General features: G+C 30.7%; 3 protein-coding genes across 3 annotated transcripts; all 3 read right to left on the bottom strand.

Annotated features, from left to right (window-relative positions):
* Positions 1-15: 15 nt before the first annotated feature.
* LOC141525098 (uncharacterized) lies at positions 16-1,522 on the bottom strand. The gene is made up of 4 exons (XM_074239449.1): positions 1,295-1,522; positions 1,137-1,209; positions 925-1,050; positions 16-303 (listed from the first exon to the last, which is right to left on the bottom strand). The coding sequence occupies exons 1-4, from the start codon at positions 1,364-1,366 to the stop codon at positions 77-79; spliced, it is 498 nt and encodes a 165-aa protein (XP_074095550.1). The 5' UTR covers positions 1,367-1,522; the 3' UTR covers positions 16-76.
* A 370-nt stretch (positions 1,523-1,892) lies between these two features.
* Positions 1,893-5,329, bottom strand: LOC141524674 (nuclear exosome regulator NRDE2). Its single transcript, XM_074238667.1, has 4 exons — positions 5,192-5,329; positions 2,601-5,120; positions 2,339-2,523; positions 1,893-2,238 (listed from the first exon to the last, which is right to left on the bottom strand). The coding sequence occupies exons 2-4, from the start codon at positions 5,115-5,117 to the stop codon at positions 1,986-1,988; spliced, it is 2,955 nt and encodes a 984-aa protein (XP_074094768.1). The 5' UTR covers positions 5,118-5,120; positions 5,192-5,329; the 3' UTR covers positions 1,893-1,985.
* A 3,674-nt stretch (positions 5,330-9,003) lies between these two features.
* LOC141524675 (protein yellow) lies at positions 9,004-11,817 on the bottom strand. Its single transcript, XM_074238668.1, has one exon. It carries the CDS (start codon positions 11,473-11,475, stop codon positions 10,177-10,179), a length of 1,299 nt encoding a protein of 432 aa, XP_074094769.1. The 5' UTR covers positions 11,476-11,817; the 3' UTR covers positions 9,004-10,176.
* Between the last annotated feature and the right edge of the window lie 2,411 nt (positions 11,818-14,228).

Raw genomic sequence — 14,228 nt, 5'->3', positions numbered from 1 at the left:
AAAGAAAAATTATGATAGTATTGAATTGTATTTAATTAATATTATTATTATTTATATTTATGAATGAAGTAAATAGTTATATTTTGATGGTATTTAAAAAATTAGCGTCTATTAATTGGAACAGAGCACTAGATGCTTCATTCCATCGTGCTGACGCATTTCTTAGCTGACAAGCCGCCTCCTGTACAGTCAGTTCGCTTTTAACTAGCTGTTTGTTTATACCCATCAGCTCCTGGATGCCAGCATTAATAGTACCTTCTGTCAGACTAAGTAAATCTGTTCTCAATGATTCATTACATTCGTCTGTTGGGATAAAAATAAATAATTAAATTAATATTGTAAGAGAAAATCAATTATTATTGTGATATTTTTAATTTATCATTAAATATTTAATAATTTTATTGCTAGTTTATGGATTAATATAAATTTATTAGTCTGCTTTTAATCTATTTATTCTATGTTTTATTATTATATATAAATAAATTTATATATAGTATTGAATAGTGATGTCAGAATATACAAAAATATAAATTTAAATAAACTGTATTTGTGATTATATATATTCCAGTTAATTATTAATTACTATTGTAATAAACATTTAAAGTATATTGTATTAATGTAATAATAAAATAGTTAGATAAAAAATTAGTTTTTATTTAATTTATTATTTGGCAAAAAAAAATCCCTTATATAATTTAATCATAATGTAATTTATTAAAATTTAATTTTTTTATTAAAAAAAATTCATCTGATTAATTTTCAATTTTATTTTTTAAAATTTCTAAATGTCAATTTTTTATTTTTATTTTTTTTTGCCACAATTTATTTGTTAACAAAAATTTTAAAAACAATCAAATATCTCCTAAATTAATTTTCAGTAAAAAAAAATATATTTTAATAATAAAATAAAAATAAAAAACTCACGTAATTTTTTATGTAATAAACTGTTATACTTGATAGAACTTTTCTTAGTACTCGGTTTAATATCCATGTAGGGTGGGCATGCTGTTGCATCAATTGCAGCACTTACACTACTCCAACTCGCTCCATCTAAAATTATTAATTATTTACATTTATTAAATTAAATTAAATAAATGATCTGTTTATTTATTTATTCACACAATTTAATGCATTACCATCATCCGATTCAGTAGCTTCTCCAGAAATTATTTTCCCCGATGTGTTTTTAATATATTTAAAAGTAAAACCCTAGAATAAATAAATACCAATTATACAATTGAGTAAATCAAGTTAATATTTATTCTTACTTGAATAAAATTAAATATTTACTCACTATCGGAATTTCATGAGTTTCTTCATCAGATTCTGGAGCCTCTCCAGGCACTACAATAGCTTTTGTATCCATTATTTATAATTAATCAAAAATCAACAAAGTTAATCAATAATAGCTTGGAAATTGTGTTAAAATGTTTATTTTAATTAAATATATAAATTGTTTATATCCATTTTACTGCGATACGTTGCACGACAGCACGACTGTCAAAATAAACTAGGTTATGTTTTTGCAAGGCTGTCGTTGATAAACACGACACTAATAATCAATAAAACTTGTTTAATTTTGTGCATAAAAATAACAAAATTAATATTTTTAATTAAATAAAAAATTATATTGAAGTTAGCTGACAGCTGTCAATTTTTGAAATTTTATAACAAATCAATTAAATGATATTAAAGTTAGCTGTCACTTGGCAATTTTTTAATTTTCTTTAACAAAAAAATTATTTAAAAAAAATTGCATTTTTAATTTATTTTAAATTTCTACAAGTCTATTTTTTTAATAAAAATTTAAGATTTAAAAAAAAATTTTTTTTTATGATAATTTAATTGCTATAAAATTATAAAACATTTCTAATGTCAGTTAAATCAATGTCTTACATAAAAATAGAATTTTATTTACATTTTTACAAAATATTTATATACAAACAAGTGGACAATTATTAATAATGAATCATAACAATAATTGATTACCCACGAAGGATATTTAACTCTTCGGGTGTTACATGCATTCTTAAATCTTTTTCACGAATAATATCCTGAATTTGCGTCAACAACTGAGGAGCAATCCCAGCAGCGTCAATATACACAGATCGTGCCCAAGGACAACTGCTGATACTTTCATGATAAACTGTCTCGCCTTTTTTCTCACACAAACCTTCTTCTCGTAGTAGCAACATGTACAGCCTCCAGACCAGTGGACAGCAGCGTATATCTGGGACCCTAAAATCATAAAAAAATAATTTATATATTATTATTTTATATTCACAGCAATAAATTTAAATTAAATGAACATCAGCAAGGAATTGAAGTATTGAAGTACCTAAAAATATTATTGTGAAAATGAACAAGTCTATTGAGCGCAGCAGTCCTTGCTGTTGAATCATTCAAACAAATTGTCGAGTACAATCGAGCACGCCCCGCTAAACATCCAGCAATTGTTGGCCACAATCGTTGCTCATGATTACTTACACTTCGTAAACAGATACTCCAATGTGGTAATTCGCTCTATTCAATGAACAAAAATAAATTTTATTATTTATCCAACTGTAAGTATAAAAAAAAAAAAATATAAAATATCATACCTCAATGCCAGCGTAAACAGAGAGCAAATAAAAATTATCCGGATTGTTTTCACATGCTTGTTTCAGTGATTCTTTCAGTACCGAGTACTTGTCAATTTTTAATTCAACCATCAACTGCAAAAATGATATTTTATGCTCGTAAAATCGTTCTTGAATCCAAGAGCAGTTTTTAGAAATTTCCAGACAATTGTCAAATATATTTAAAATTTCTTGATGCCCATGTTCTGTGACAAAGAGAAGGTAAATGTAGCAAGCGATCGCATCGCAGTGAAAAACTGGCAAAAATTCTTGGTCAATCTGATCTACAGCTTCGAAATTATCAACAAAATCTTGATAGCAATTGTGTAAATATTCTTCAGTTAATTCCAAAGAACCTCCAGTCTGTGAGGTCATTGCACAGAGTACTTTAATTACTTGGCTTATATTTGATTTAAGCTCATCCCACATTCTTACATCGAGTAACACCTCTAGTAGAGTTCTGTACAAACTCATTAGAGCCGCGCGTTCGTGTTGATTCGTACAAGATTCTGGATAATTTCCTTTCGTTTGGATAGCGGTTTCTAAAATATTTACACTATTACTAACACGACCCATTTCACGCTCAATTAAAGCGTACTCTCGGTAGAAATGTAAATTATTCCGATTCTCATCCTGTTTCAGAAAGTCTTTCAAGATTCCCTTGAGCTTCTTAACACTTTTGTCGCTTTTAATAGCATCGTTTTTCTGCATCCAAAGCAGCATTCTCTCAAACTTTAACCACCAGACGTAGAAACTAGTTCTTTGATGATCAGAACCAAAACTCTCGGCAATCATATGAAAGACATCGCGTACAAAGTCCAAGTACGCATCACGCGCTGGGTGATAGCGCAGATATTGCGGACCAGAGGTAAGTCCAGCGTCGAATAATCCTTTGGTTAGCAATTCTCTCTGCTGGTGGCAAGCCATCTCACTTGAGCAAGGGTACAGAATCGGTATCAATGATTCGTACGACTCAAAAGTCCAATTACTTTCATCTAGGCCCAATTCTTGCATAAAATAGTGTCTCGTAGGCAGCAGCGGGACTTTCAAGGCTAAAAGAATGTAAATTCCCATTTTAAAATTACAATTCTTACTTAATAACGGATGGACAAACTCAGTAACATCTTCCGGCGTGATAAATCTGTTAGAGTCACCCACGAGTTCCAATTGCTCGCGACTTACGCTTGTCCAGTGGCAGTTTTCTCTCAACAACTCGACTCTTAGCCAGAGTTGATTCAGCGGCAACTGAGACGTCAAAATAACTTCCTCCATTTCAATTAATTTTTTCTCATCAATAGACCCTTTAAAATAAGCGTGCTGTTTGCTGACGTTGAGGTTCAGGTTCATATTCAAGCGCAGAGCTTCCCACATTTGCTCCCAGAGACCTCCGTGCCGAAGAAATATCAACGATTGGTACATCATCTTGAGCAGACGTTCGTCGTAAATTTTGGGATTACTTCGTGGCCACAGGTGGAGGCTTTCGAAGCACTTGCTGTACAACTTGAGCACTCTGGAAACAGTGCAAAGCGATACAGACGATCTAGTAGCTGTGATAAGAGCTTGCCAGAGAACTATGTTACCCGAATTTTTGCTGATCATCTGCTCGACTCGGTCGATGTACTCGTCAGCTGGCAGCAATTCATCTAAAAAGAACAATTTTGCTTTTAGTAGTTTATTGGAGCCAGTATTTTTCTCCAAGGCCTTCTCTACGATCGCCAACTTTCTCGAGTATTTTAAAGAGTTAGTTTCCTTCTGGCCATAAGTCGATCCGAATTCATTGTCACGGTCACCGAAATTTATATACTCAAGCCACAAGTCAATGTTGTGTGGATCTTCCATCAACTGCTGATTGAAATACTTAATTCTGGACTTCTTTTCTTCTTCTAGCTTCAAAATTTTCTCCTTTATTTCTTCAGATTCTTCCTCAGCCGCGACTTTGTGTCTCTGTATCACCATATCTGACTTAGTTTTAGATTTAGCTTCTTTTTTGGCTAAATTTTTAGCGAAATATCTCGTACTCGTCGTCTTTTCCTTCTTCATGAGAACGAAACCTAGAGCTTTGTTGTAACGATGGTACCTAGGACGAGCGCGCGAGCACAGAGTGTCTACTTTGTAAATACACTTGCTCTTACCTCGGTCCTCGTAGTAGAGATTTTCCACCACCGACTTATACTTGGCTTGTCTGTCTTTGTACTTATCTTTCTTGTGTTTCTTTGATTTTTTGTGTTTCTTGTGATGGTTCTTGTGCTTCGCAGTATCGACCTCCTCGACATCAGAGTCCAGACAAATAGTTTCATGATTTTTTTCCGGGAGTTGATCGATAACTTCGCAGTCCGATGAATCTGATGATAAAATAACAATCCGCGGACCAGATACTATTTCTGGCTGAAAACTGGAGTTCGTTAACCAACTTGCGCTCGATTCATTTATTGTTTTTGCTTCTGGAAATTCTAATGAACTCAATGGGTTGTAAATTCCGTAGGCAGGAAATAATGACATTGTCTAAAATAATAGTTTTATTTAATTATAATATTAATCGTATAATATACGTTGGTAAAATAACCTCTACTTACCAATAATTTATATTTTTATCAATAAATTATTAATAATTATCAATTGTCACCGCTTAATATTAAAAGTATTTCATAATAAATAAATATTACTACTTTGGTTAAATAATTTCAATGTAATTATTGTGGTAATGTAAAATAATAAACTAACAACAACAAAAAAACGTCACAACCAACTGGGTAATGTTTATTTTTGTAATTAGTGTCTCTATTACTCGCTTGGCGGCGCAGGTGAAAGTCACGCAATTCAGTTTTTAACACTTTTATTTTTCTTTACAAAGAAAGCAGAAAGATGCGAGATTTCAAAGATCTGTAAAAATATTTAATGATTGAAATTAATTGTTAAGGAAGGTAATTAAAATTTTAATAATGTTATAATTTACGGCCTAAAACTGTTTGAAAAATAAATAGTGGTTTTTAAGATTATTTTAAATCACATGACATTAAAGTTAGCTCTCACTTGACAATTTTTTAATTTTATTTGACAAAAAAAAATTTGTTCTAAAAAATTTATCAAGTAGCAGAGAATTTTTTTTTAATTTTTATTTATTTACAAACATTTATCATTTTTTAGGATTTTTATAACAACTAAGTTATCACAAAAAAATTTCACCTAGAAATTTTATAGAATTACGAATGCAATTTTTTTGAAAATATTTTCTTTTATGATCGATTTGCAATAACAATAAAAAAAAAATTCGTCAGATATCTGCTGATTTCAGTATCATAATTAATGCTTTAATATACTCATGGAAGTGATTAAATAGGTGAATATGCAAACAATACGCTTATGAAGAAATGTCAAAATTGTGGGAAGCGTATTATTTATTTATGAATGGTCTTCACATTGCACCGTAAGTAAACATTTATGTGAGAACAAAAAAACAATTCATTAACTGTTAATAAATATTTTTTAAGTATTAAAAAATATTGTTTAAATCTCAATAATTACACAGTAAAAAATTTTAGTAATGAATTAATTTATTACAAAATTTATTAAATCATTAATAATATATTATTGAAAACATTCAATGGTAAGAGTGTGCGATAATAATCAAAGATTAATTTTTCTATCACGATTATAAAAAATTTTACTATTATTAACACTTATTTTATTTTACAGCGCATAAATATCAAGTGCATTCAATAATAAAATAAATAATTGACCTAAGCAAAAAATTTACAGGTGTAAAAATCATTCAGGTCAAACGTCATTGAGGTTTAGCGAAGAAAAAATTATTACGCAAAAGTCATTTAACCATCGATAAGTAAATGTCAATGACCTTTACTGTTTACTTAAAGTATTAGCGAAATTACGAAATGAGTAAAAAGTTTTTTAGTATGAATTATTTACTGAATGCGATGGATTTTTATGCTTATCGTTTCATGATTTTTCTTCTTGTTCTATGAGTAATATATGAGTCACTGACTAATTTATTGCTCAATGATTTTTTTTCTCCATGGAAAAGCCGATTTGGGATCAACAAAGTCCATGAGACGTCCAGAAAAATTATTGGTTTTTCAAGGACGATTAAACACAAAAGGAGAAAGCCTAATTCGAGATTTCAAGAACAACGAATTTCAATATATTTAATCAAATATATTGTTAAAATATAGCCGTTATAAAATTTCTTCATTCCCTTGAAACTACTTACGTTATATTATATTATTCACGCCAAAGTCACGAGACATGTCTCTAAGTGTTAGTCATACTGCGATTCCTAATACAAATTCACACAATAAAATAAATTCCTTAAAACTATAAAAAAATATTCAATTTTAATTAAAAATTTTTCTTATTATTATTTATATACAGAAAAATAATAAGTAATCTTGACGTAAAAAAATTTTACAGAGAAAAAAAAATAAATAGCAAATTTCATTGCTTTTGCTGGTAGTTATTACAAAATATCAATAAATAGTAATTTTTTACTATTAAATAAGCCAAGTAAATTATAAAAATATAAAAACAATTGTGTAATTTAAACCGGTTTTAAATTTAAAGATTGAAATCATTTAAATGATTAGAATTTTTATAATTCAATTTGAATACATACATAAATAAATAAATATACGCTTTTTAATTTCATAGTTTGTATTTACTTTTATTTAAGTTTACACTTTTACAATTACACGTATTTTTATTTTTGATTTCAATATAATCTTTGACATTGTTTGTTTATAAAATACGATAATATAATTATAAAAATAAAAAGACGGTAAATAAATTTTAATAAATTTTTAATCTAATTCAATTGAAAACTTACTGATGTTAAAAAAAAAATCTCATTGTCTCTCCTCTTTTGCGTTGCAGTTGCGACAAATTTCAACAATGTAAAAATATAACAATACAATTTCCAAGTAATAATTATCAATAATAATTCCATTATTTAAGAATTATATTCGAAAAAATAATAAATATCTTTATTTTCAGATAAACAAAAAAAAACAATTATTGCGCATTATATAATTTCAGATGTCCATTTAAATAAATAATAAAATGAATTTACACAAGTGCTAATAATAAAGGCATGGATATTATTGAAGTGACACTACTGTAAATCATATTTGATCTCAAAGATACTTGCTTCAATATAGTGGTCAACTGACACAAGTTAATTAAAAGCTGTGGGGATCCTCATATATACAGATGATAAGTAAATATATATATATATATATATATATATATATATATATATATATATATATATATATATATATATATATTGATGTGTAATAAACAGCGAGATCTTAGATATACTGCAGAACAGGAGTCTTGGCTCTCAATTAATGTTCTGCGTACGTACCATGAAATCATTGATCGTGTGTCATGTATCTTGTTAATCAAAAACCACACCTGAATGTTTCATCAGAACGAGGCCACACACTATTCATTATCCAATATAATTTATATTTATATTTGCCATTTTTTTAGGATATGAATAATGAATAGAAGAAAAAATTCCAATTAATTGAAGGCACTATTGAGAGTTGACGTCTTGTATTTATTTCTATTGAGTTTGGATTTTTTCTTATACTACCAGTTCAATGAGAGTTAATTATACGCTTATACGGTAATAAAAATCCAGCTTACCTCGTTAATGACATCTTATAGTTTTAAATATATCAATAGTATTAGAAATAGATTCTACTTGTACATTTTTAGGTTTAATAGTTTTATTTTTCAGATGAAAATAATATCAACTATGACTAACTTTTAAATTAATGACACAGAAATAATCAAGGACACGGTAATTTGAATAACAAATTCGCAAGAAAATTTAATCAGCTGTATTAATAGATAGCAATCTTTACCGTGTGTGTATATTGACTTGGATACTTGACTTTACTCGTTACGTTCTTTGCTGAACCTTTGATAGATGGGTAATCATTTAAAATAATAGTTAATCTCTAAGTAAATTCTATTGTTAACGGCACGTATTATTTTAATTAAATAATCAGCATTGCTGTCATGCTGTGTGACGAATGCTCGTCGCGATTAAAAAATAAGTAAAAGAGAAAGGAAATTGATATGAAGCGTTCAAACGCAAAAAATTTTTTTTATAAATAGTTGTAATTATATATATTTGATAGAGTAGGACTGTAATTTATAATACTGAGAATAGTAACCATCAGACAATTTTTATAGACTAATTATAATTGCACGTTATTAGGCGGGATAATTTAAAAAATAGAAATGTGAAAATTTTTAAAGATAGAAATTTATTTTATTTACTTGTAAATAAATTGTCGGATGTCTATTTTCAGTATCATAATAATTAAGAAAATTTATTGAGAAGAAATGTACACACTAATTCATACAAATATAAATTTTATTTCATTTTTTTTTTTTTATAAATTAAATAAAAGGTGCGTATTGTTTTTTTGCAGACAGAAATTCATCTGAAGAAAATTATTAAGACTGTTGATGGGCCCCCGGGTGTGTCGTAAAGTAGAAAGAGTAAAACCGCAAATGACAATTCTACGGTATTTCATCTACTAAAATGTGCGTAGTGTGTTTTGTACGTTAAACAAAACTAGGACAAGCCCATTGTGCGTGTTTTTGTCCGTCCCGGTTGCTTGGGTTGCGCGCGAGCATGAACAATTGTGAGAGAATCTGCAGTATAATTCACCGGACATTTACCAGTTAATGTTTTTTATTTTTTATTATTTTTATTTATACCTCATATCAACACATTTACTTTCTAACTCTTATTTAAATTAATAATAAAATATTATCAACTATTGTTGTTAATTATAATTATCATTGAATTTATAATTTATGCGAGTATCGCAATTATGTAATATGTACCTTGATACTTTGGCTCATATTCGAGAATATTTGTTCATGAACCGTGTGCTCTTAATTAAATGTACAAGTAATTGAATTATTGAATGAGAAAATAATAACAGCAGTTTTAAATAAATAAAAAATTTAATTATGACAATAAACAAATTAATTTTTATGTTGTGTTTTAGATTAGAGAATTCCAACAGCAACTGGATAAATTTTATTCTGGCACTCTATCAATTATTTGTGCAAAGTGGACCTATTTATAATCATAGGTTGGACGTTGATTTAATAAATAGAAGCAAAAATTTAATAATAATAAAATCACCTTAATTTTTCACGCATGAATTATAAACAAGGCTAGTATTATACATTTAAGAAGATAAAATTCAAAAGAGTATTTTAAAAATTTTTTTTTTTTTAATAAATAAAAAAAAATCTAAATCTTATAATATAAATTTTTTTAAATTGTCTTTTGAATTTTAGCTTCTTATATATCCAAATTATTTTATAAATAATATAGAATTATAAATATTAAACTTATGAATTAATAATTATTTTTTAGATAAACTATCCACAACTGGACGGCAGCACGGTTCATAAGATTGAAGCTCGACCGAATATCAGTGATATTTTACGGAGATCACATGAAACTGCAGCTGCTCGTTGTTGTAAAAATTTTAGCTGCTTATATTTCCTATTTAAGAGCTAAAGTGAGAATAGCCAGGATGAGGGTGGCCATCGCAAAGGCGACATGATCGGCAGCACCACCGGTTATTATCAAAGCTGGGGGTGCTGTGCCGTCCTCGTGGTACTGGTAGCTCTTGTAGCCAGTGGAGATCCTGATGACCCGGTAGTTGGCCACCGAGGGGTCTACCCTGTTGTTGATAAAGTTCTGGAGGCTGTTGGTGACACACCACAAGTTACCGTCTTCATCAAACCCGAAAGTGTCTGGCCATTGCATTTGTACATGATCGCGAGAAATGATTCTCTGCCCGGTGACGAATGACGGCTGGTTCTTGGTGTCCCACATGGCGACCGCGTCATCCGCAAGAAGACCGAAATAAAGCACACCAGAAGCTGACATCATCATACCGTCAGTTTGTGAACTCTTCCGTCCAATATCACGTACAAATGAATCAACATTTTCTGTGTTGTTTTTCAGAACGGAAGTCGGAATAGCATATAAATTAAATGCTGACAATGGTGAGTAGTAAACGTAACGCTGAGGAGCGTCAACAGGTGACAATGCAATTCCGTCAATGGGAATCGGCGATGTTATCCATGTGCGTGCCACTGAAAAACCAATAGCCTCTGATTTTGGTTTCATTGACTCGTGTCTTATTTTCCAGGACTTGTTTTCACGCAACGAGAAGACTATCAAACCAGGATCTGTCTCACTGGTGTCTGAGATGTAAGCGTAACCGCCGTCAGTGTGATCCAGCACGATGTCATTGAGAAAAACTTTGTCAGCGGCAGTTACCGATTCCGGGAAGGGAAAACTGCGGAGAACTTCACCATTTTTCTCAATGTCTAAGATAACTAATCGAGGTGGGCACCTGGCTTTAGCCTCAGTGGTCATCGTGGCTGTTCTACCGGTATCCAGGACCCACATTCTGCCCTCAGTGTCGATCTCCATGCTCTGGATAAATTGAAACGCTCTGCAGTCTCCTACAGCCTGCATATCCCAAGACGGATAGGCTTCAATTTTTGGTGACCAGTTTCGGTTTTGAGGCTCTGCTGGTACCACACCAAGAGTGATTGGCACTCCGTGCTTCCACCTAGGTATTGTCAAAAACATTCGCTTTCTCCAGAATTTTATTCCCGCAATTGCATTGTTTTCAGGTATGTACTCATTGCGGTCCATTACTTTGGTCCGTATTTCTTCAGAAGGCCACACAATGTCCATCGTGTTCCACCGGAATATCTCGCGAAATTGGTCGATCGCGGAGGCGACCGCCAACACAGCCAGGAGGATCGCTACCTGCCTCAACATCGCGTAATAAGAATGATTTATTTTTTAGGCAGCAGCAGCAACAACAAACAATTTAAAAACAAACTTTTAAAACACACCCACTGCTAAAAACTCGATTCAACAGTTTGTATTTTTGTTTAAGATTTTCTTGGAACAAATACGATAAACGTATTTTCAAATGTTCCTCGAGCTATTCTTAAACTTGGTGATCTTATTAGAGTTTTCCGGGCTTGTGCCAGGGCGGTACAGTTACTTAATTTGTATGATCTCACGATTTAAAAGTAAAGTCAACGAATCTGCTGAAGAGTGCGTCGGTCTGGTCCATGCAGTTGGACGTCCGCGTTTTTACTGACTGATGAAGGCGCGAAGCATATCGTCGTCGTGCGTCGTTCAACAAGGCGTCGTCCCTCATATTCTACCATTGCCCCTTCTTCTGCTTCTCTTCTCTTCTCTTCATATTCACTTCTCTATCTGGTTCCCTATCAATGGTATACCTCTGCTCCATGCTATCTCTACCTCTACTTCTGTCCATTCTATTCCTAATTCACTCTCTCGCACCCTACTATTATTGTATTTGTCGCCGTCCTTTTCACTCCATTACAGGCTTTAGTCCTTTATGTTTTTATATTATGCATTATGTATTATGTATGCTCATAACAGCTTGCTATTTCTTCTTCCTACTCCATCATCATCATCATCATCATCATCATTATTATCATCAGCTACAACAACATCATCGGTGAAACTTTAGAGTTACGCCTTCTATTCTGTTTACTTATGTCTTTGCTTCTTCGATGGAAAAATTTACGGTGACAATTTATTGCTTGTGTAAATAAACCCTTAGTACTGATTATAATAATAACAAAACAATCAATCAATCAAGTAAATAATCAATTTAATAACTCTCTAATATTATTAGTTTTTAAAAAGCTTTAAGAATTGATTGCAAAAAAAATTATCGGCACAATTAAAATTGAATTAATTTTTTTTTATTATAAAATTATACTCTAAATTTATAACACCATTAATTACACATTTATTCAAATATTGAATTTATATTATAAAAAAAAAAAAAAAAAAGAATTTTTTGTAAAAAGTGGAACATTTTCATAAATTTTCTAAAAAATTTTTTTTTATTTTTCAAATAATTATTTTTATAATTTATTTCAGATATTTTGATAGAAAATAATACTTTTGAAGTTTAAAATATAAATTCTTAGATATTTAAAGAAGTTTATTTACGAATAATGCAAAAAATATTATTGTTATTATTATTATTTTAATTTTATTAATGCTTCATTTTTAATACCTTTTAGTTTGGGCTCAGAATCTTCCCTATTATATTTCATGATTCGGATCATAAATGAAGGGACGAAAGAAGAAAGAAAAAAAAATCTATAAGGAAGTATAATAAAGCATGAACCTGCCCTCCAAAAAAAAGAAATCAATGGAACGATTTATCTAATGATTATTAAACCATTTGTCCGGTAGTAATTCAAGCATGTGATCCTAGACTTGTATGATATTTAAAATTTTTTCCAGATGTCTACATATCCGAGCGATTATTATTATTATTATTATTATTATTATTATTATTATTATTATTATTATTATTATTATTATTATTATTATTATTATTATTATTATTATTATTATTATTATTATTATTATTATTATTATTATTATTATTATTATTATTATTATTATTATTATTATTATTATTATTATTATTATTATTATTATTATTATTATTATTATTATTATTATTATTATTATTATTATTATTATTATTATTATTATTATTATTATTATTATTATTATTATTATTATTATTATTATTATTATTATTATTATTATTATTATTATTATTATTATTATTATTATTATTATTATTATTATTATTATTATTATTATTAATTGCTCAGGGGGTTTTCCCGGAGTCCGACTCTCCGAGGCCCCAGCCTGAGCGCCATCCATTACTGCTGCACCACTCCGCACAACAAGGCGGTTAGTGAGTGCAGCAGGCCAAATCATTTGCCTAAGTAGACGCAGGGATCCCAAAATGACAGCCTTTTGCATCCGCACTGCTAGAGACACGGCTGCTGAACTGCAAGCCGGTATCTTCGCAAGTGAAGACACAAAAGACTGTTTCATCCCTCCAAGGACGCCGACAACCAAAACGACGAGCTTGACACGATAACCTGGGTAGAGTTTGCCAATTTCAAACAGGAGATCCTGATATATCTGGTGTTTGTGCTCTTCTTTGGCCGAGATATTGTATTCGGCTGGGGCCGAAAACTCAATGACATAAATGTCACGAGTAGCCTTGTCAAAGAGCACAATATCAGGTTTGTTGTGGTCAATCCGCCGGGTTGTTGCGAATGGTATGTTCCAATAAATTTTGGAACTGTCATTCTCAACAACCTGCGGAATATCTCCTGGCAGATAAGGCAGCACTGGTGTCTCATCGATACCGCAGCTATATCTGAGATGATAATAGAGTACTCGCAGGGCAGCATTGTGACGCTGTATGTAGGCACCTCTTGCCAGCACAGGACATGCCGACAAAAGGTGCATCAGCGTCTCCGGATGTTGTTTACACGTCCGACAGGACGTGTCCGGAAGCTGCGCCTGGAGCACCTTGCTACGGTATTCGAGAGTGTTGATAACACCATCTTGGCAGGCAAATATAAATCCTTCGGTCTCGGACATCAGGCCAGCTGACTTCAAGAAGGAGAATGTCAGCTGGGTGGACAAGCCATGGTCACGGACGT

The sequence above is a fragment of the Cotesia typhae genome, unplaced genomic scaffold (assembly GCF_013202065.1).
Source record: "Cotesia typhae breed Kobodo isofemale line unplaced genomic scaffold, CoteBio_Ctyphae contig_23, whole genome shotgun sequence".
Lineage (NCBI taxonomy): Eukaryota > Metazoa > Arthropoda > Insecta > Hymenoptera > Braconidae > Cotesia > Cotesia typhae.
The sequence above is the reverse complement of the archived record's forward strand: the minus strand, read 5'-3'. Positions and strand labels throughout refer to the sequence as shown.